The sequence below is a fragment of the Myotis lucifugus genome, unplaced genomic scaffold (genome assembly GCF_000147115.1).
Source record: "Myotis lucifugus unplaced genomic scaffold, Myoluc2.0 scaffold_3, whole genome shotgun sequence".
Taxonomy (NCBI): Eukaryota; Metazoa; Chordata; class Mammalia; order Chiroptera; family Vespertilionidae; genus Myotis; species Myotis lucifugus.
In genome coordinates, this window is record NW_005871051.1 from 24,778,722 (window position 1) to 24,800,980 (window position 22,259).

At 39.5% G+C, this 22,259-nt stretch overlaps 1 protein-coding gene across 1 annotated transcript in view; it reads right to left on the bottom strand.

Moving 5' to 3' along the window:
* Positions 1-15,344, bottom strand: part of SPHKAP (SPHK1 interactor, AKAP domain containing) — a 97,824-nt gene extending 82,480 nt beyond the window's left edge. Inside the window, exon 1 of the mRNA XM_023759486.1 lies at positions 15,288-15,344. Within this exon, the coding sequence (XP_023615254.1) occupies positions 15,288-15,319 (32 nt within the window). The 5' untranslated portion in view covers positions 15,320-15,344. The remainder of the gene's footprint in view (positions 1-15,287) is intronic.
* Positions 15,345-22,259: the final 6,915 nt, after the last annotated feature.

Consider the following 22,259-nt stretch of genomic DNA (forward strand, 5'->3'; position numbering starts at 1 on the left):
TCTTAGAACACTTTACATCGAACTAACTCCTTTCAACTTGTATTGTTGCCTTGTACTAATAATTTTGAACAATCATAGGGCATTACTAATATTGTTTTATAAGGTAAATATTTGCTTAGATTTACTAAATAGATAAAACTTCTTTTCTTCTTTACTTCCTTCTGCCTGAAGTCAATATTTTATAATTTTCTTTAGCAAGAAGTGATACTCCAGTTTTTGTTTCTAAGAAAGTATCTTTATTCTTGGGAGATATTTTCACTGAGCATAGAATTCTAAACTGGCAATTGTTTTCCTTCACTCATTGAAGATATCACTTCATTATCTTTGAAATCCCATTTTTGCTTTTGTGAAGTCAGCTGCCAATCTAATTTTTAGGTTGTAAATATATATATATTTAATTTTCTTCTGAATGCTCTAAAATTTTCTGTTTATCTTTGATGGTCTGTTGATATTTAGGTAATAATTCCTTATTTTCTTATCAATTGTTTAGTTCTTTTGGTAAATTTAAAAATGTTTTCTTGCAATTTAGGTCATCTTCAGCAAGAGGATTGATGAATAACTTTGTTATATGACTGGAATTAAAACTCAAAGGCTTTTAAAGGTTATCTGTAAGTGTAGGAAAAGATGCACAAAGGGAAGAAATAGTACCAGTGGTTTCAAAGTTGAAAGAAATGTGAGTAGGACAAGGGAGATCTAATGTTTGTGAGCAGAGGAGAAGATCAGACTAGATAGAACTGACCTATCTCCCAAAGAGCTTTTCATAAAGAATTAGAAACAGTAACAGGGAGAAGGGAGTACATAATTAGGTGACCTAAAGATATTTAGTTATTCACTCATTTCATTCCATAGCAGCAAGCTATAGAAAAAACAACAATGATAATAATAAAATTGTCTTCTTGTTTTATGAAGGTTAATGTATTGCTAAACTGACCAGGTAGCTTATATTTTTTAAGATGGACCTGATTTAAAATCATTTACTGGACTGTACTTTAAAAAAGCAACTTTGTAGAATAGGTGTCCTGGTTTTTAGTTTAGAAAATACAGTCTTAATATATATTACACAATCTCTTTTACGGAAACAGGCATACTTTAGAAGACATTTATCCCTATCAAAATATCCAGGAAGAGAAAACATAATATGTTAATTTATTGATAATCTTACTAACCTTGTATTTTTTGTGTTATGATAATTGTCATTGTGTTTAAAGATTTCACTTGGCAGAAAAAGCTTAGGTAAGTGATTCCAATACAGAATTTAGATAGAATGCATGTTGCCTCCTTGCCAGATCTAAATTGCTTCCCCATAAAGCATTTTACCCTAATGGAAGTTGAGCAGCACAATCCAATATCTAAGGCAGGTAGAATGATCAATTTTTGTAAGACTCTTCACTGGAGTTCAGTTTTAAAATGCCACTTCAAGATGATCAGATTTTAGAATGAGATGCAAAAATGGAGCAAAGAATCAAACATCCACTTCCTCCTCTCAGGAATTCACTCAACTAAAAAAAAGTAAATGAATTAATAAAAATCTAGACAAAATGCAGATCATCATCTTAGGCCCTAATTATATAATGCTTAAATACATTGAGCTTGCAAAAGAAATACATATCTGCATTTTTCCACTTCATGAAAAAAAGTACATGAGCCAAATCAATCTGTAAATCATTATCAATGTGCAAAGAATGTTAGAGAGATTTTGTGGTATTCCTCTAAGCTTTTATATTTGAGAGGGAAATTTTAGTTAAAAATAATAAAGTTTTCATTTGGGCAGCCCTTCAGAAATTGAAATAATTGATATTACTGGCTAAGTTATATCTTTACACAATTTACAGATAAGTTATTTTTAAGCCAATTATCCTTTTGCAAGGGTCATTATTTAGCCCACCTGACAAAACATTTTTCAAAATGATATAGCAGCATTCTTTCTTTTTGTGCATGTTATATTCTTAACCACTAGTTCCTTTCCAAGGTACTATTAGGCATTATCAAAGAGTTCAACTGTATTTTTTATCCAAATTAATTTCAGTTATTGATTTTTCACTGATATCATTTTCTTATTTTTTTACTTAAAGCTACCTATACTCAAACTATTTGATTTCAGAAGATGAAATCAAGGCCTACAGCTGGGCCCTGAATCTCTTTTGGAAGGTTAACTATGAATACTCTTTTCACTCATTCAGCAGGAGCTATTTCTGAGTTAAAATTTGATAGGGTAAGAATTCTTTGCATTCTAAAGGTAGATGATGAGAGAAAAAAGCAATCAGAACACAAATGATTAAATAGCTATAATCTACATGCAATTATTATTAATTAGAGCATGAGTATTATGCCCCATATAAATCATCGCAACCAAAAGGGTTGCTCACTAAAAATACCATAAAATAAATGTGAATACACACACACACACACACACACACACACACACACACACACACATATATATATATATATATGTATTCTGGGCAGAATTTTATATATATATATAAAATTTTTTAATTCCATAGATTCCCAAGTAACCAAAATTTAAGAAACCTTGACTTGTTCTTGGAAATCACATTTCATTCTTTCTAGGGGAAGCAGAGCATGGAATTTTACTGAGGCTGAGCAGATGAACGTGTTTCATCATTATTAGGACAACATAGCCATTGGCACAGCAGGTTTATGCTGTTGCCTCATTAGATGTCACTGAGAAAAGTGAACTGAGAGCAGAGAATGAGCAAATCCATCTAGAGAGATTATGTAAAGAGACTGCCAGGCAGCTCAGTGCCTTAAACAGTCATTCCCTTATTTCTAAAGTGTTCAAGAGTGCTGTAAACATTTCTGAGAGAAATCCTGCAAGTTTAATATTCATTAAAAACTATAGTCGCAAACAGGCCATAGAACTTCTATGTGGAACAGGCAAAGAGAGGAAAGTGAAGCCTGTAGGTTGAGGAGCCATTAACTGCAGCTCAGGGAGGGAACTCAGCAGGAATCAGTTTACTAGCCTGTTTCTGGGCAGAATAGAACTGACTGTGTCCTATATAGACAATCACCACACTTAGAAATGTCTTCCCTCGTGACAGATTAAAATTAAACTATGCCAACGAAGAGAACAGACTCTTTTTTCCCCCTCAAGACCTACTTTGAGATGATCACTATATTTTATACAAACTTTTGTAGTGTCTACATTATGATTTCCAAAGAAGCTGACATGTGCCTCTCAGATGGAGCAACATCAGAATTGTGATAAGACTCCAGAGAAAAATCCTGAAGAAGCTTTATTTATTTCAGTATTCCTGACATAATAATGTAGGATTGCTTGACTGGCCTGATTCTTCTCCCCCATAGTAAAATGAAACTTATCCCTCCAGCCAAAATTATATGTGCAAGGACTAATATCAGCAAATTGTCATGCTTATTATATACTAGAGGCCTGGTGCATGAAATTCGTGCACAGGGGAGGGCGGTGTCTCTCAGCCTTCCCTGCACCCTCTCCAATCTGGGACCCCTCAGGGGATGTCTGACTGCTGGGATCAGGCCTAACCTGGCAATTGGACATCCCTCTCACAATCCGGAACCACTGGCTCCTAACCACTCACCTGCCTGCTTGCCCGATCACCCCTAACTGCCTCTGCCTGCCGGTCTGATTGCCCCCTAACTGCTTGCTCCCCCGTGCTGGCCTGATCTTGCCCCTAACGGCTTGCTCTCCTGCCAGCCTGATCGCCCCTAACCACCTCTGCTTCTGCCCCCGCCACTGTGGCTTTGTCTGGAAGGAAGTTGGACTTCCAGAAGATGTCCTGTCGACCTGGTCTCATTAGCATATTACCCTTTTATTAGTATAGATGCCAGAATTGCTGGTCACTGATTCAGAATTACCTCTGAGCGTCTCACTTTCTAAGGCAAGATCTTCCACAAACACACAGGCATTTAATTTCTCCTGAAATGCTCAATTAAAAATGGAATTTCTTTCTAATAATTGTTCGCAGTTTCATCAGCCACTTTGTAAGCAGAAAAAGCAGAGAAGCCATAATCCTTTCTAAGCAATGATAAACAAGGTAGGAATCTCTTTGCACATTCCTTTTTCCATTCTTTCAGTAAATAGCTACTGAGCACCAAGCATTGTATGAAGTGGTCAAGATACTGCAGTGAACAAAGCAGATAAAATCTTCACCTTCCTGGAGTTCATGATGTTTTGGAGGAGACAAGAAAAGCAACATTTACAAGTAAAACATGTAAAAGATTAAGCAAAATAACATTTGAATGCTACTCATGTAAAATAAAAATTTTCACATAAGTTGCCTAGTATTTTTCTGCTTACAAATATGTGAATCCGATCAGGAAACATTAATAGACAAGCAGTTAAATAATTTTGCCGAAGTCAAAGAATATGATTTTATACCTAAGTCTTCCAATTACATACCTTTGGATTTTTTTTTTCACGACAAAGAACTGTCAACACAGCACCCAAAGTAAAGTAAAGTAAATGTTCCAAAAGAGTTGTGTATTGAATATCATGGGAAGAAAATTTCCAAATGATCTGAAAGGTTGAATATATATGTGAATATTTAAAGGATCTCCACTCACAATCTCAACGAGAGCAGAACTTGTTGAGAATAGAAAGAAAAAGCTGGATAACTAACAATGGGACACCTGCCATTCTCTTTTTCTATTTGTTTTTATAGAGATTGCTTTCAGAGGAATTTTGAGTCTATTTGCCTCATTGCAGGTTCTTCTATTACTTTGGCCGAATAAGATGGGGGTAAAGAAGGTATTATTTTGAGGAGAAGGCAGTGGAAGAAAGCTAGGGAGCAGTATATCTGAGGGCAGAATTGACCTACAGAAACCACTGAAATTTGGGTGAGTCAGACTATTTCCCAATTGCTAAGGAAGCTTTCATTAGAAAGCCTTGGAAATAAACATTTAGGATGAAATAATAATTAATATTTTATTAATTATTTTATTTTCCTTTTTATTGAATTTATTGGGGTGATACTAGCTAACAGAATAATACAGGTGCACAATTCCACAACCCATCATCTGAACACTGTATTTTATGTTCATCACCCCAAATCAAGTCTCCTTCCATCCTTGCATCATTATTTATTTCCCTATACCCTCCTCCACCTCCCCCACCCCCTGGTAATCACCATGTCCATGAGACTACTTAGATGGCCACACAAGATCAGCAATTGTTTTTTCTTGGTTGAATAACTGTGATCCTTAAAAGGAAAGGAAAGTCACCAAGAGAAACGAGGAACCAAGTTTTAAATAGTGTTGCTTCTTATTAAGCCATAGTTATTAGTCTGCTGCAAAGTATACAAGACTGATGTGGAAATGCCAGAGTAAAACAGCCGCTCAGTTTAGTGAAGCTAATTGTGACTGATACTCTTGCAAAAGGTCAGCAAGTATACAGCAGTATGGATACCACACTCACAGATTTGTTCCTTCCATGACTGCAATAAAACAAGCAACAGGGAAATCCAGCAATGATCTGGTGAATTTAATCAGTGCCTGTGTTCACTGTTGATCATCCAATCAAACAATTTCCTATTTATTGTCCAAATTGTCCCTAACTGCATTCTTCACCTACTTTCCTCTTGTTCAGACCTGAGCAGGGCTCTGTGAAAATAAAATATTCAAGATAATTGTGGTTGTACTTTGCTTTTTTCTTTTTCAGCATCGTTTGTGTTATTTTACCCTTTATAATAGGACTAAGAGGCCAACCACTTCCAGCTCCATTCCGGGAGTGAGTAAAATAGCCAGGAGTGGGAAGAATCAAAAGCAAGTTTAAGGTGTGTCACAGGGAGTTTGAAAGGTCAGAGTCCAAAGACTGAATTTTATTGCCAATTTTACAGAGTGAACATGGGACCCACCAGAAACACAAGAAAAATACCAAAAGAATCAAAATTGAGGTGATTATAATTGGGAATGAGAAAAGGGTATGGCATGAGGTATGGGGCAGTATGAACTCTTCCTTGTATGTGCAGTTGAGAACATGGTAACTAACATACATCTCCATACATACCATAAAGGAGCTCTTTGGATGCTCTGGGTTGCCTTCCCTACTGCATGGCATATGGCCAACCTATTGGATATTTGGTTCAGGATGCCCTTAGCTTGAAGCTCAAGAAATATTTTTAAAGTGTCCTCCTAATGACAGTTGCTACTAATTAATAAGCAACCATAACAGCTCCTGTTTATGGAACATTTAAAATATGCCAGGCACTTGGCTATTTCCTTTATATGCATTATCTCAAGTAGCGCTTCTAGCCATCTCTAGCTTGAAAAACAATGACATCCCACTGTTTTTAGGATGAAGAACCAGTGGCCTCCAAGGCTTAACATAATCTGACCCCAATCTAACTTTCAGGTCTCATACATTATTCTATTCTTTTTCATTTCCTGCACTCCAGGCAGCCACCTGGAATAGTCTAAATACTCCACTGCTTCTCTCTTGCCTCAGCACCTTTCCAACTCTATTCTGACTGCCGCAGCATTCTTTTTTATGAGGACTTTCTGACCGCTCCCATTTAAGTCTTGTTTGTTGTTATATGTTCTCAAAGACCACTTCTTTTCCTTTCGAGCACACCTGCCAATTTGCTCTATATCCACTGATGATATTTGACTAATGTCTTTTTGTCTCATTGGTATTGAAGTTCCATGACAATAGAAGTGGCTTTATTTGTGTTTATTATTGCATACCCAGCTGATATTATCTGGTATACAATAAGGGGTCAATATCTATACTAAATAAATAAATGAATAAATAAATTTTATTTTTCAGAGGTTTATATTTATAAGATAAGCTCTTCATGGCAGTGTTTTTGTCACCCACCTCAGAAGCATGTGGGACCCATTACAGGGATCAGGATCAGTGAATCAATGACTATAGGGATTAGACTGGATCTATCTCACCAAGGCTCTGGTCACTACAGACACTGTCAGACAACCCATGACACAGTTTTAATCCAATTGAGCTACCTGCTGCCTTTTAGACTTGGAGCAAAACTGTGGTCCTATAAAAAGGGAAGAGAAGGGAATGCCATTTATGGAGGGTCTCCTATCTTTCTGGAACACCATTTGGTGTTTTTCACACATTCAATTCAAATTAATACCTGTGCATAACAAATAGACTAATCATTGTGAGATATTTTGGAAGCAGAAAGACTTCTGTAATCTTAACTATAGTGGAAAATTTCCCAGAAGCTTGTTTGAGTGCGTGAAACATTCAATTGCACCTGTATTGCTCCATTAGATAATTTGCTCATCTACAGCTAATGTTTGTGAAAATTAAAAAGATTTTCAGCAGTGTCACTCCCTGGAGAAAATCTGGTAATTGTAAATTGAAAATTGTCCTGGTGTCTTTGCTATTCATTAGCTAGTCACTGCAATTTCAAGAATATGTAGAAAAGCAAATGGACTGATCACTAACAATTTAGTCTCCAGTGAAGATCCCTCCCCATCTAAACCGAGTGTTTATCTCTGCCCACTGCTCAACACCTTGGGTGGTTGCTGATTTGACTTTTATTTAAGTAAAATGCTAATCAATTAAAATGACGATTCTAATTCTAAAGAGCTCCTTATCGCATGTCAAACCAACACCCAGTGAGAGTCTGGCAGAGTGAGATCAGTTCACACCGGAAAAGGAGAAAATCAATGAGGACGATGATAGACAGATTCTTCACAGGAGTATTTGAAAATCAAAGAATTAAAAGGAGCATTGGCAAAATTGATGAAGTTATTGACTATATTTACAGAACTGACAATGTTTATGATCTTGTGGGAAAAAGTATTATGTTAATATACAATTATGAAGGAATAATTATGATCTTCCAATCCAATCAAAACAATTCATTATTTGTTTATAATTCACATTTACTTTGTAGTTTTAAGATATTGATAAAACAAATTTTATATATTTTATTATTTTTAAGGATAAATTCCCAAACATATTAACTATTTTTTAAAATTACTTAATGTCATTTAATCTTCTTTGTAGTAAATTTATGGGCCCCTTTTCAGGTTCTAGTTATCCTCACATGATGAGGATGGCATTCAAGTCACTAGGTTTCATACTTTCTTTTCAAGTAAGTAAATAAGCCTTTCTCCTTATACATTTTCCCCAAATATCCATACAGCCCCATCTAAACTTCAAAGTTAAACCTTGATCTAGATCTTCACCTTTTATGCCTTCTTCTTTATATATGCCCTTCCCCATCCTATGGAACAGATCTCAGACCCAGTAGAAATACTGAGGAAAATGTCATTATTAATGTTTTGTCCATATCCTTTCTCCTTCATGAGGAATGTCTACCATCTACAATGATTGAGTATGATTAAGGTGGAGATGACAGCTTCTCTGGATAACATGCTCTCTGGATATTGAATCTTTTCTTTAGACGCTTCTTTTAAAGTGACTCATGTGATAAAACTGTGGCTCATTTTCTAAATGACATGATTTCAACACAGTCACATTTTTTCCACCATTGCAAGAAAGGAAGACTAACAGTTTAACAGAATGCCAGCACAGATGCCTGACCTGTTGCAAATTACACACGTGAAGTATATGCACCTTTTAATTGCTATGTTAAAGCACTGTTGATCATTCAGAAAAAAAGTAAAAATTAAAAATATTCAGGTTATATTGAATGCATGAGTCAGCAATGAACACATTATGCAGGGCCAAGATTTTATATAGAAAAAAAATGACTTCACTTTATTCTTTACTTATTTATATTTTTTGGTTCCTTATTTTTTATCTGAATTTTGGTTTGAGTTACTCAGATAAATTATTTACTTTAAACTGACTACTCCAACTGTGAGTGAATGGATAAGTCTATTCATAGGCACAATCTGTCAAAAGTCAATTATTTCATTCTTACTATGTTCTTATTATTATGTTCAAAATTATAGATTTTTAGGACAAAAAAATTAAGTGTGTTGTTAAACAATATGAAGAATAAAAAGAGAAACATTACAAGTTCTCCTTGTCTCTCTGGAAGCAAAATTAAATATTTTAAGATTTCTCTGATTTTATTAAATGCATTAATGCCTAAGCAAAGTATGCTAAAATATAAAATGTATGAACTAAAAAGGACACTGTTAATCATTAATACTCTTTATACAAATTGGTATCATTACATATGCACATATATTTAAAATTTGTGTAACATCGTGTTAAATAATTGAGAAATACATCTCAAAATGTTAGCATTCTATTTTATTATATATTTATTCTAAAGCTGTTGGTTTTATTTTAATCATAATATTATAATAATCATTTCAAAGTAACTACTTATAGTTTTTCAGATATAATCAGTCTCATTAAAGAAAGCCTAATTAAATATGAATAGACCATTATTTTATATGAGTTCCATTTGCCACAGATCAATTTAATTCCTCTAATGTGCAGAAACTTTTTTTTTCTTTTTGCTTTGGTTATAAAGAAAGTAATTGATTGATTGCATGATGAATTTAATGATGCATATTCCATCTTGTCCCACTAGGAACTTATGACAGCTAACAGAAAAGATATATAGAGTAAAATGGTAAAAAACAAGTTAAAATTCAGTGCTAAGGAAAATAGAAATTATAACAAGAGGTCAGTATCATGGTTAAAAACAGCACCGGTATTCACGTAATAAGCTCCCACATGGTTGTTATGATCAAACTTTAAATTTGTCCCAGGGGTTTCTAGAAGCTGAAGTGAAATAGAGACATAAAATAGTATATTTCTTAAGGAACATAAGGAAGGTGACATAAAGAAGACATGGGTGACAGACAAATTCCAGAAAATTCCAAGAGCTTCTAACTATATTTTAGAGATTATTATTATTATTATTATTATCTTAAGCAAATCGAATGCAGTGCTAAGTAAAGGGATCAGAAACTTAGGGCTTTATTCTTGGCTCTATCTCTAAATATTTATAAGATTTGATCGATTCATGTAACTCTCCTTGACTTCAGTTTCTTTATCTGTAAAGAAGGGGGTTGGGCGAGGTGACCTTTACTAAAGTCCTTTATGGTTCTAACCATGTTCAGTGGGTTCCCATTTCTCCAGCACAGAGAGAAAAGCACTTGATATTTCAAAAGGCATATTTTATAGGTACATTTCTCATTAGGGAAAAATTGTTTTAATAAGTTAGGGACCATCTGTCAATTATGTCAAATGCTGCTGTGAATCAAATAAGATTGATTTGGTGAGGTCTTAGACTCTCTCTCAAGGGGTCACTCAAGAAATGAAAAGATAAACTGCAGCTAGCGTGTGCTGCATATCTACTTCCTAGCCTGTCTCCTTCCATCTAAAGTCCCTTTGCCCCCAAGGTGACATGCAAGGAAGTCAGGAACTCTGTCTTAGTCCATTCCGGTATCTGGAAGGTGTCAGGAGGGAATGTCTGCTCAGTGTTTGTTGTCTGATGATGGATTCTCCAATCTTCCTCTTCTTGTGTTGACATGCCACCAAAATCATTGTTTTGCCAATCACTGTGCAGTATTAGAAACATCTAATGGGGGTTTAAGGTCTAATGTCATTGCCTATCTTGAAAATGGTGTGTGAAGTCAAAATGACCTTTGCAAATCTCATACGAGGCTTGTTATGAAGTATGGCATGTTGGAGTTTGTAAAAAAGGCCTTCAAAAGTGATTTGTGTGTACTATATAGCAAGGTACAATGCGCAATAGACTATACAAGCTAAATATAAGCTTACTACATTTTTTAATAAAAAGAGACAGAGAAATAAAGACAGAAAAGAAACTAAACATATAGTACTGAATTTGCATGAGTTAAATGTATATATGGTTCACTGTTATATCCTTAAATTGCAGCAGCTGTATGATCTGTGAAATAGGAAATGTGTGAACTGATGTCAGATGAGTGTGATTCCTAGTTCACACTCTGTGTGCCTGGGAGGAGAGCACTGTAGGCTGCAGTATTTATTGTTATTACCTGGGGCTGGCCCGTAGGGCCTGCTTCCTGACTGCTTCAACAACTGATCAGGGTGAGTGCCATTCCTCCCTTTCTCCAACCCACCCTCACATCACTACATCCAGGAGTATACTGTTAGTGATGGGGAGCTTTGGAAGTCCAGAGCAATAAGAGAATTCTGTGAGGTCCCTTGGAAACCTTCACAAGAGACCACCTACCATTTTACTCCAAGGCAGCAGGGTTAGATGTGGTGAGCTAGGTTATGCTGCAGTATCAGATAACTCTGAAATCTCAGAGGATTAAAACACAAAGGTCTATTTCTTGCTCCTACCACATGCCCATCATGGATTGGCTGAGGGCTCTGCTTCAAGTTCTGTTCATGCTGAAACTCAGGCTGACAAAGCAGCCACTATATGAAAATGTTATTCGCTATAGCAGAAAGTGGGAGAAATGAGGCAAATCACATAGAGCCTTTTTTAAATTTCCATTTGGAACAGACACACATCTCTCTGCACACTTTGCACTGGCTTAAGCAAGCCACATGGCCATGCCTTCTACCACAGAGACTAGTAAGTGTAATCCTACCTATGCTTAGGAGCACAATTAGAGATATTTGCTGAACAACCATTACAACAAACATACGTCCCAAAAAGTGAATTCTGGAGGTCTACACTGATCTGGCTTTATGTTCTTGAATAAGCTTCAGGAATTGGTGGTTGTTTCAGCTTGGCTGCACTGAATGAGTCACATATTACAGTGGAGGAACAAATAGCCTTGTCATTCTTTTCCTTTATTTAAGAAAGAAGGATGCAGAGGGGAGGGCGTTGGGAGGCTGGGTGGAAGAGGTGAAGGGATTAAGAATTACAAATTGGTAGTTACAAAATAGTCACAGCACAGGAAGTATAGTCAGCAATATTGTAATAACTATGAAGGGTGCCAGGTGGGTACTGGAAATATCAGGGGGACCACTTGGTAAAGTATGTAATTTTCTAACCACTGTGCTATACATATGAAACAAATATAAAATAATATTAAGTACAAACTTTAATTAAAAGATTTAATAAAATTGCATCTTTAAAAAAAAGGAAGGGAGAGGAAGGAAAGGGGGGTGGAGGGAAAGAGAGCGAGAGAGAGAGAGAGAGAGAGAGAGAGAGAGAGAGAAATTCCAAATAGAACCCTAGTAGAATCTCAACTGCCATTTGAGAGCCAGCATGATACATTTTTAAATTAACGCCTGTGCTCTGACAGCAGAATAATGGGTTCTCCAAGAAGTCGATGTTTAAATCCCCAGAACCTGTGATTATGTTGTTGTGTGGCAAAGTGGAATCAAGATTTCAGATGGAATTAAAGTTATTGCTCAGCTGACCTTGACATAGGGAGATTATTCTGGATTATCTGGAGATTAATGCAATCTCCAGAGTTCCTAGAAGAAGAAGAGGACAGAGGTTAGAGTGATAGGAAGATGGAGGAAGAGTGTCAGGAGTTGAGGTAGGGAATGCAGGCAGCCTCTGGAAGTTGGAAAAAAGCAGGAAACAGATTCCTTCCACCCCGAAGCCTCCAGAAAAGAATGCAGCCCTGCCAACACTTTGACTATTCCAGTAAGACCCAGGTCAGACTTCTGATGGACAAAACTGCAAGGTAAAATGAACGTGTATCGTTCTAAGCCACTAATTGTTGAAGCAACGAGAAAGCTAATACAATATCTTTATATATTTTTAAACTAACTTGTACTTCTGAAACCCTAGCTACTCTAAGATGTCCTGTTAACTATGTCAATAATTAGGCCATGTAATATGTATTTAAATGAAAGGAATAAAAGTAAGCACAGTGGTCTGAATATTATTTAATTTTTTAGAGAGAAATTCTCTCAAACCATATGTCACTTCTTTGATCTCAAAAAAGAAATGTGCAGGTAAAGGTTTCAGTGTCTGGATTCTTAGACTTCTTGGGAATACACACAAACTTTTTAACTCATAAGCCGCATGCTCTAGGCTTTCATTGTTTTCCTGTGGTTGTGTCAAAATTTCTTACAGCTTCCACCTGTTTTTGCAGCTGTTTTTTTTTTTTATTCAGAGACTATAGTTTGAGAAAAATTGAATAAAAAACAATGGCATGTTGAAATTACATGCTAAGCTCACTAGGGCTAGAACCATTTCTTATGCAAGTCTCGATTAATAACAATTTGATTTTCCCTGATTATTGACATTTTTTTCAAAAAGCTTGTATATTCTGTCATCAATTCTTTAAATTTCAAAGTTTTGTGGACAAGTGGTATACTAATATAATATTTCTACACAATATTTTAAATTTCTAGTTCACTTTTGCCGATCAATACCTATCACTTCCAACTAAATATTATAGAAAGGAAATCGTTTCTTGTATTCAAGGAAATAAAAAATCAAATTAACTCATCGAGTAGTTAAGTGAATTTTCTATATGAATAAGGATGCTAATAAACTAGCTGAATTACTACACTGACTTGTGGAAATATGATGTGTATTGGTGAATAAACAGTAACGCTCAGAAGCTCTAATTGTTAAATCTTTATTACCATTTTTATAGGCTACTAAAAAATACAGAGCGATATTATTTGGCTGGCTCTTTAACAGGTCATTTCATAGGACCACGATAGAAATAATCTTGAGGAATCATTGGCATAATGCATCTCTAATATTTTAAAAGCTATCCAAGCTTTTGAATAGGAATCTAATCCCGATTCAAGCACAGTAATATTGATCTGCATAACGGGATTTAAAACAAGCAACCTCTTATCAAAAGTGTCTCTACCGGAATGTAGGAACCACAGGGCTCACCCTTTCAGTTCTAATGACCTCAGGCGATAGAGTACATGGTATAGGAAGCGATCCCTCAGTTTGCTTGACTTTCAAAATGCCTCACACTCGTATCTAAAAACCAGTGGCAATATACTTTTTACGTCTAAAAGAATCTTCCTGCGGTTTGTACTGTCCTTTTCATGCATTAGGACAGAATGGAAAGACTCAGTGGTATCGTGACCTTGTTTGGCCCCAAGGTTAGATATTTTTCACTGGAGAGCTGACAGGCCTTGCACAGAAAACACAGCGCGCCTTTTCAGAGCCCTATGCTACCTGGACAGCAAGGGATGCTTAAGGAGTAAATGCCCGTGGAGTGGGAAAACTCTATTTCATTCCAGAATATAAGCACTTCGCGTCTCTAGGTGGCAGCCTTTGACGACTTTGAAAAGCAGTCTGCGTCCCCCTCGGCCACCCCCACTCCCTTCGCACCCCCATCGCGGCTCCTGGGCAATATAGTACTTGCTACATGTGTGCCTAGGCTGTGCTTGCTGAGTTTTGCTGCTCTCCAAGAATGCGAGCTTCAAATGTTTATCCCAGTGCCTGATAATGTCGACTGGGTGATGCCTGGATGTTTGCTGGGGAAAGGGGGAGGTAAAGGATGAGCATGCTATCGGCGGACGCTCAGCAACCAGCACCAACAGCGCAAAAGCCACCTGCCCGGCCGGCGGAACACCGCCAGGGCTACCGCCTCAATTTACCCCTGAGGTTTATGCGGATGAAAAGAGAAAAATCTCAGTTTCTCAAATTCGCAAAGGACTGAATCGGAGGAGCGCAGAACAGGGCAAAGAGGGAGAAGAAGACCGGGCAGACGCAAACCAGGGAAACACGTCCCTCCCACCCGGCAGCGTCTGAGGGGCGTCCTTGACTCACCGGCGTGGCGACCCCAGGGCTGGGTGGAGTCAGGGAATGCGCTCCGCAAACGTGCGGGAGGAATCGCGGTCTGGCAGGGGGTGTGGGCAGCAAAGGCGGGTGGGACTGGGGCGGATGGAGGTCTTTTCTGTCTCTAGTCTTGGTCAGGGGTTAGGGGCAATCTCCCCCCCCCCCACTCCCACCCCACCCCACTCCACTCCTTACATCCTCACTCCATCCCTACCCAGCAACCGCTGACACTCACCCAGATCTGGGTGGACGGGATGGGGGGTAGTTTGCCCTAGTCCTGCTTCCTCCTATTTTCATCCGAACCTCGGAAACCGCCTCCCTACAAGGTGCGAAACCTCTCCAGGCTGCGTCCGCATACAGTCCGGCTCCAGCTTCCTGGGGCACAATAGACCCCAGGTCCCGGCCCTCCAGGCGGCTGACCCCCATCCGTGCCACTCCCACTCCAAGGCCGCACCCAGCCTGGCGCCCCGGGCAGTTGACAGGGACCACCTTCTCCCAAGCGCTCCTCGCCCAGCCCCGGCCCGAATTGACTGGGGGTGCAGAGTCCTCGGTCTAGTTCGCGGGAGCCCAGCGCAGACCCGGGCGCCCCCAGGGCAAGTTTGAGCGACCCAGGGCGAAAACGGAGATTGCGGGGCACTGGGTTGGGCAAAGTTGCGGGGAAAAGGGTCTTACCTTGGGACCGAGAGCAGAGAGCTGCCATCCATGGTCGATGGGCGCGCTGGGAAGAAAAGACCTGGTTCCCGGAGCTGGGAACCGAAGCGCGCGGGGACAGAGGCGCGCAGACTGGGACCGCCGCTGGGCTGTGGAGGCAAGATCTTCCCGGGCGGGAGTGCTGGCGCTGCGACGGCTGAAAGGTCCCTCCCCGTCGCCCCTTCTAATCTGGCAAGAAGGCTTGGCAAAAGCTACCGCCTTCTGCGCAGCTCCCGCCTTCCTCCAGGGCTGCCCCAGTCGCAGTTGTCACTCGCTCCTTCGGAGCTTTCCCTGCCGCTCCCGGTGCCCGGCAGAAATGACTCCAACAGAATTTCTTTCTCCCCGCCCTGCTGTCCTGTCCCCTCCCCTCCCCTCTTCTCTGGGGATCAGCAGTCTAAGCCCTGAAGTTGTTCATCCACTTTCTCAGATTTGCACTCTGCTGCTGCCCACATTCCCACTGGTCTCTCACCACTCCTTTGGCCACATCTCCGGGGTTGATTTTTGTTTGTCTTCTACCATGTAACAATGCTCTTTGATCCCCAATTATTTTCTCTTTACTTAGCCTTTACAGGTTTTCATTCCCACAATTCTTCACTTAACTCATTTTGCTTAATCGTGACTCAGGCATCCTTGGCTTGTTAGAAGCCTGTGTGCACACAACCAATGACAGGGGTCATCCTTTAGAACTAGCACCCAGGCCCTGCGAGGAAGGGCTGTTACAGAAATCCCCACAGTGCCTGCTTCAGTGTCTCCCTGAGCAAAAATGACAGTTGTTTTAGGAAGAAAAACATTGATAGTAGTAACGACTGTTAAGATGATTGTGCTATTAACTCTGATCCTTAAAAACAAATTTTTCATTATAAAATAAATTAAAAAATATGGACCTTGACCAAGTCTCATGCTGAAATGTAAAATATAAAACTGTAACACTTTTACTACAAAACTTAGGAGTAAATCTTTGGGATCTAGGGCTAGGCAAAAATTCTTGCACTTGACAACAGAAACACAATCCATAAAATAAAAATTTGATACATTGGATTTTATTGAATTTAAAAACGTCTACTATGAGAAAGACCCTGTTAAGGGAGTTCAAAGACAAGCTACACACACTGGAAGCAAAGATTTGTAGTCAGATATCCAACAAAAGTCTGGTACCTAGAATATATTTTTAAACCCTTTCAAAACTCAACTGTAAACAATCTGTAAACAATCTAACTAAAACTTGGACAAAGAACATTAAACTGAAATTGCCCTCAAAAGGATTTGCAGATGACAAATAAGTACATGAAAAGATGTTCAACCTACTAGAAAAATGCAAATTAAAAACAATGCTATTTCACTATACATCTATCAGAATTACTAAAATAAAATAAAAACAGTGACAAGAACAATTGCTAGTGAGGATGCAGAGAAAATTAGTTCTTGTCACTCATCTATTGCTGGTGGGAATGTAAAATGTAAACATCACTCTGACAATGAGAGGCTTCTCACCCCCTCCCCCATTCTTGGAATATGCATTCTGTTTGCCTTCTCCACACTACAGGCTGCCCCAAGGACACAGCCTTGAGATAAGCTATTGTTGAGACATCTGGATTGAATCCGTGACTGAACCTCATAATGCCTCTCTGTAAATGTTTAACGGTCTACTCATCTTGTGGTCACCCAGTGCAAGGGTTGTATGTAAGTTCCCTTGCTTATTAAGACTACCATCTACCAATCTGGAGTGGTCTGCCTCTTTCTTCAGTCTCTCATTGCCCTCTGTGTATGGGGAGCAGTTTCAGATTTCACCAGGAAGCTCCCATACACCCTGTTCTCCAGCAACACCTGCATAGCACTTGGGAGGATCAAAGTGCTCCCTTATAGATTATTTTATCCTGCAGGGAGGCTTGGCTCAATGAGGGGGACCTCCCTGGGCATATGAGACCCTGGAAATCTACAGAGAAGGTACAAATTCTCAGGCAGTTGGGAATGAGACAGGCCATCTGTGCCTGTCATAGAAGGCCCTGATGTGTTATTGTTAAGAGATAAGAAAAATGTCTCTGTACATTCTAAGTCCTAAAAATTTTCTGATTACTGAGACTCAGAGTTTTAAGTTACAAAACAAAGTAGAACATTTTTGTGTTTTGCAATTGCAATGATCACTGAACCTGTCAAAACAACTAAGCAGTGAGCTTTCACAAAAACGAATGGAGGACATTTGTAACTTTGTGTGCATCGTGTTTAAATAAACAGTTGGGAAATTTATATTTAAAAGAAAAAAACATGGAGGATATGGCATCGTGGAACCCTACAAAACATTAGTTTGACTGAAAGTTTTCTTTTCAATTTCTTAGCTTGAACAGGGCTCTCAATTCTGGTGCCTGTGGTACTGCACTCCAAATGTAGTCTGCTACCAATTATGAGAGCAGGAAGAGGGAGGTGTCATTAAGCAGATGGTCCTGGATAGTGGCCATCAGAATTTGAGCTCCCAAGGGTACAGGAGGGCTCCAGGTGCTGTTCTTTTAAGATGGTCTCAAAACACGGTCAGAAATCATTTATTTTGGTTCTGGTTTCCGGAACAAGTCTGAGGAGCTAGAATGGGAGGATTCTGAAATTTCAGATTCAAGATTCAATGATAAGATATACAACTTGAAAAAAATACTGCACAGAGCCTACACAGTTCCTACGAGTGCATGAAATGACCCAGATTCACCTGGGTTGGCATGAACAAATAACCTGCTTAGCTTTAAGGATAGCTGTAGAAGGGCAATCTGCTTAGCTTTAATGATAGGTGTAGAAGGGGAGCAAGTGAGGTGTGACTCTTTAGGTGTTTGGAAATCAATAGTCAGTGTACTCAAAGGTAGCAGAAAAATTGAAAAATGGGAAGAAACCCCCACTGAGCCCAGCTATGGCCACTCTTGGCTGTGCTGCCTCCCTGGTGTCTGCAGCAGCATTGGTGATGTTGACCAATTCAACAAAACGCACTTCAATACTGTCAGCCTAATGTGATTCACATTCAACTTTAACAGTAAATATGTACCTGGATACATTAATTTACACGCATGGAAGACTGCTCTTGAACATTGTTGTACCATGATCTTTGGGTCAGTGGTTCTCATTCCTGGATATATATCAATGCTTAACTCCACAAAGACCATTTATTAGAGTCTTTGGAGACGATGCCCAGGCATCAGCATTCTATAGAAGTTTCTCAGGTGGTTCTTGTCCGGTATTCGCTGGCACCCTGCCCCCTCCCTCTCTTGGGCCGGTGAGAAACTGACCTCACCACACTGACGTCCAGAAACTGCCCCACCCCGGTGGAAAGTCCCTGCCGGACAAACGGCTCCTGGAAATGGCCAAAACCGCAGGACAGACCGCAGGTTTCACCTGACCCTGGACAACCCCCACTGCCACCAGTTTCTGCCAGCATAAAAACTTGCCCCTGCTCCAGTTTGGCGCGGCTTCTCCAGCTCCCCTCTCCGAGCTGGTGAACCCGCCCGTGTGCTCCCAATAAAGCCTGTTTAATCTGGTCTCTGATTGGACTCACAGTTTTTCTTTGCGGCGGCGTAAAACCTAATAGTTCTAATGTGCAAAGTCTATATGCATCCCTCCCAAGTCTACAGCAGCTCTTGAAAAGCTTTCCCCCCAAAGATCTTATTTTATAGAACAGAAAACAGACATAGGGAGTTGACTTGCTTAAGATTTCTTAACAAGTTAGATGCAGAGTTGGGCTTAGAACAGAACTGTTCTAAATCTTCCACTTAAGAAGGCCATATCTGTGCTAGCGACAGTGCCAGGTCAGAAAGCAAACATAACAGTGCTTTTAACAAATCTTAAAGGTTTCCTTTATATACTCTAAGAGTTCCAGCAAACTTTATCGACTTTCATAGCTTCTAAGTATTTATTTGTTCCACAATTATTTATGAAGCTCCTATTAAGTAGCGGACTCCTTTTTGTAAGTACTTGGGTTATATCAGTAAATAGACTATGCAACAACTCTTGTCCTCCTCTTCCTTACATTCTAGTAGAAGGATACACAGTTAATAACACTTGTAGAAATATGGGTATCTCCACTTTTCAAAAGTTCTAGTTAAGCCACTTTGTTTTTATGAGAGTTCCCCGGGGAACTTACACTCAGCATCTCAGCATCAAGCTGCCACAGCTTTGAACTGTATCTGTGAGCATCTGTGCTTTACTTCGATTGGCTTTGTGTACCTGTTAGCAAGATGTGTCCTAAGGTAGCAGAAAAGTCTGAGAGAGCTTCTAAGGGTGTTAAACTTACTGTAAAACTCTGCATAATGAAGTGTTCTGATTGTGAGCAAAATAAAGACATTGTACATGAACTGAATTTGCCTGAACCCACCATTGGTCTTATTTACATGCAGAGCTGGAGAATCATGGAAACTGCTTAAGTCTGCTGGTATTGAGGTTGCCTCTTTCAGTCCGCATCCAGTAGTCCATACAATGGAATGTCTATTGCTTGAGTGCATTGTTGGGTGTACAAAGCTTAGTGTGTATTTATCATATCATTCCTGCTTTTACTATAAGTTGGTGTTATTTTAGGTTTTCTGTGTTAGCTGGTATGATTTGGTAGGTGAGGGTCTAACTTACCAATTATTTTGGGTCTGGGAACACTCAAAACATTTTTTTGTATAAATTAATGGTAATTGCTTCTTTACTTTATGCCATTTGGCTTATGAAAAGTTTCATAGAAACACTCTACCTTTGAATAATAGGGAAAACCTATAAATAATCCTATCTAATAAAGAGGGAGTATGCAAATTGACCGCCACACCACCACAAAGATGGTAGTGCCTATAGCCACAAGACGGCGGCACCCAGTCCCCTCAGCCCCTCTGGAGTCCCCCAGTCCTTTCAGCCCCGCTGCTGTGAGTGGACAGCAGGGCATGGGGACTTCGACCCCACAGCAGTAGCGAAGCCCCGAGGCCCTGCAGACAGAGAGCGGACAGCGGGGTGTGGTGGCTCTGTCGCTGCGGCGGCAGCAAAGCAGCCAGGCCCCACAGAGAACAGAGAACCATAGAGAGTGGGCCTAAGCCATCAGTAGGACATCCCCTGATGGCTCCTGGATTGGAGAGGGTGCAGGTCGGGCTGAGGCACCCCGCCCCCATGCATGAATTTCATGCATTGGGCCTCTAGTCCTATATAATAAAAGTGTAATATGCAAATTGTCCCCTTGACTGGGAGTTCTTCTGGGAATTTGACCAAGGGGCGGGGCTGGCCAGGGGAAGGGAGGGAAGGCCCCGGCTGGTGGCTTGAGGTTGGAGGAAGGGAGGGAGTACCCAGCTGGCTGCCACCAGCCTCTAGGGACCTTACTAGTGCACAAATTCTGTGCACTGGGCCTCTAGTTAGTTTAATGAAAGATAAGTGCCAAAAATATAAATTGAGCAGGAGAATTGAAAGTACCAGGTGAGGGCACCTTCCAGCATTAAATGAATGTTCAGGTTCAGCCTTACTGAGAAGGTGATCCTTGAAGAAAGCCTGGATGGGAGTGAGCATCTTGGGAAGACTGCTCCAGAGGGTGGGGGTGGGGGACTGCTAGAGCAAAGGCCTCACAGCCAGTGTGTGTGTGTGCATGTGTGTGTGTTTAAGGTGAGTCAATACCAAGGTTGGTGTAGATGGAGTCGTGTAGCTACCAGAGAATTTAGAAGAGAATGTGGGGAAGAGCAAATCATAAAAGCCCTTGTAGGCCATTTTAAGACTTGGTTTTTATTCTCAGTGAAATGGAGAGCCTCCGAGGGTTTTGAGTAAAGGAGTGACATCGGATTTGTGTGTACAAAAGTTTACTCTGGCTGTAATATGGGAGAAGAGTCCAGAGAAGCAACAGAGAAAGCAATTGTCCAGTCTATGGTGGTAGCAGTACAGTGGCGAGAAATAAAGGGATTCTGATTACATTTTGCTACTTTGTTTGTTTGTTTTGGGCATATTATTAAATTTATTTTTTATCTTTACTTACAGTAAAATTCACCTTCTTTTGAGTATGTACAGTTCAGTGAGGTTTGACTAGTGTATCAAGTCAGAGAACCACCACCTCAACCAGATACAGACCAGTTCCCTCTCCTCCTCCCCAAATTCCTTAATGCCATACCTTTGTAGTCAAGCCTTCTCCCCATAAGTAACCCCTGCCAACACTGATCTCTCCATCCCAAAAGGTTTCCTTTTCTAGGGTGTCCTATATGTAAAAGTATGCAGCCTGTGGTCATTTGTCTGGTCTCGTTTTTGTAGCATAATGCACTTGAGATTCACCCATGTCAATGTGTGTCTCAGTAATTTATTCCTTTTTATTGCTGAGTGGTATTCCATGGTATAAATATACCAGTTCACTTATCAGTTCATCCTCTCAAGAACATTGGGCTTGTTTCAAGTCTACTTCATTTATTTTATGCTGTAATGTTCTCAGATTTATAATACACTTACTTGCATCAGCGTTTTACTTGTTAAGTGACTTTCAAACAACTTGAAATAGAGACCAAATGTTATTCACATCTATCTCACTTTCATCTAGCAAGAAGGCTTGAAGGTGCTACAGAAAGTCTTTCTATTCTATTGGTTCAAGTAAATTCCAATAATGGATGGATCTAGGTGAGCTCCAAATTTTAGCTAAGCTAAGGACATTATCAACATACAAACCCTTAAGCTAAATAATGTAAATTGATAACAGTCATCTTTCTTCCGTAAAAGACCTCTCATAGGATTGATAGAACATGCATATGAGTACTAGTAGATGTAAACTATAAATTATTTTAAGTCCATTTTTGAAATTAAGCCAAGAAATTAATAGTTACTTTCAACGAAACTAATCAGCCTTTTATAGAATGTCTTAACATTTTTTCCTGATAAGACTCAGAGTGATCAGTTGTTCTTACGTGTTTCCTGGAAAATTAAAGAACAAAGTACCTGGTAACTTTGCCAAGAACAGTCTGTTAGTCTTTGAAGGAAACAGTTTATGAATGATAA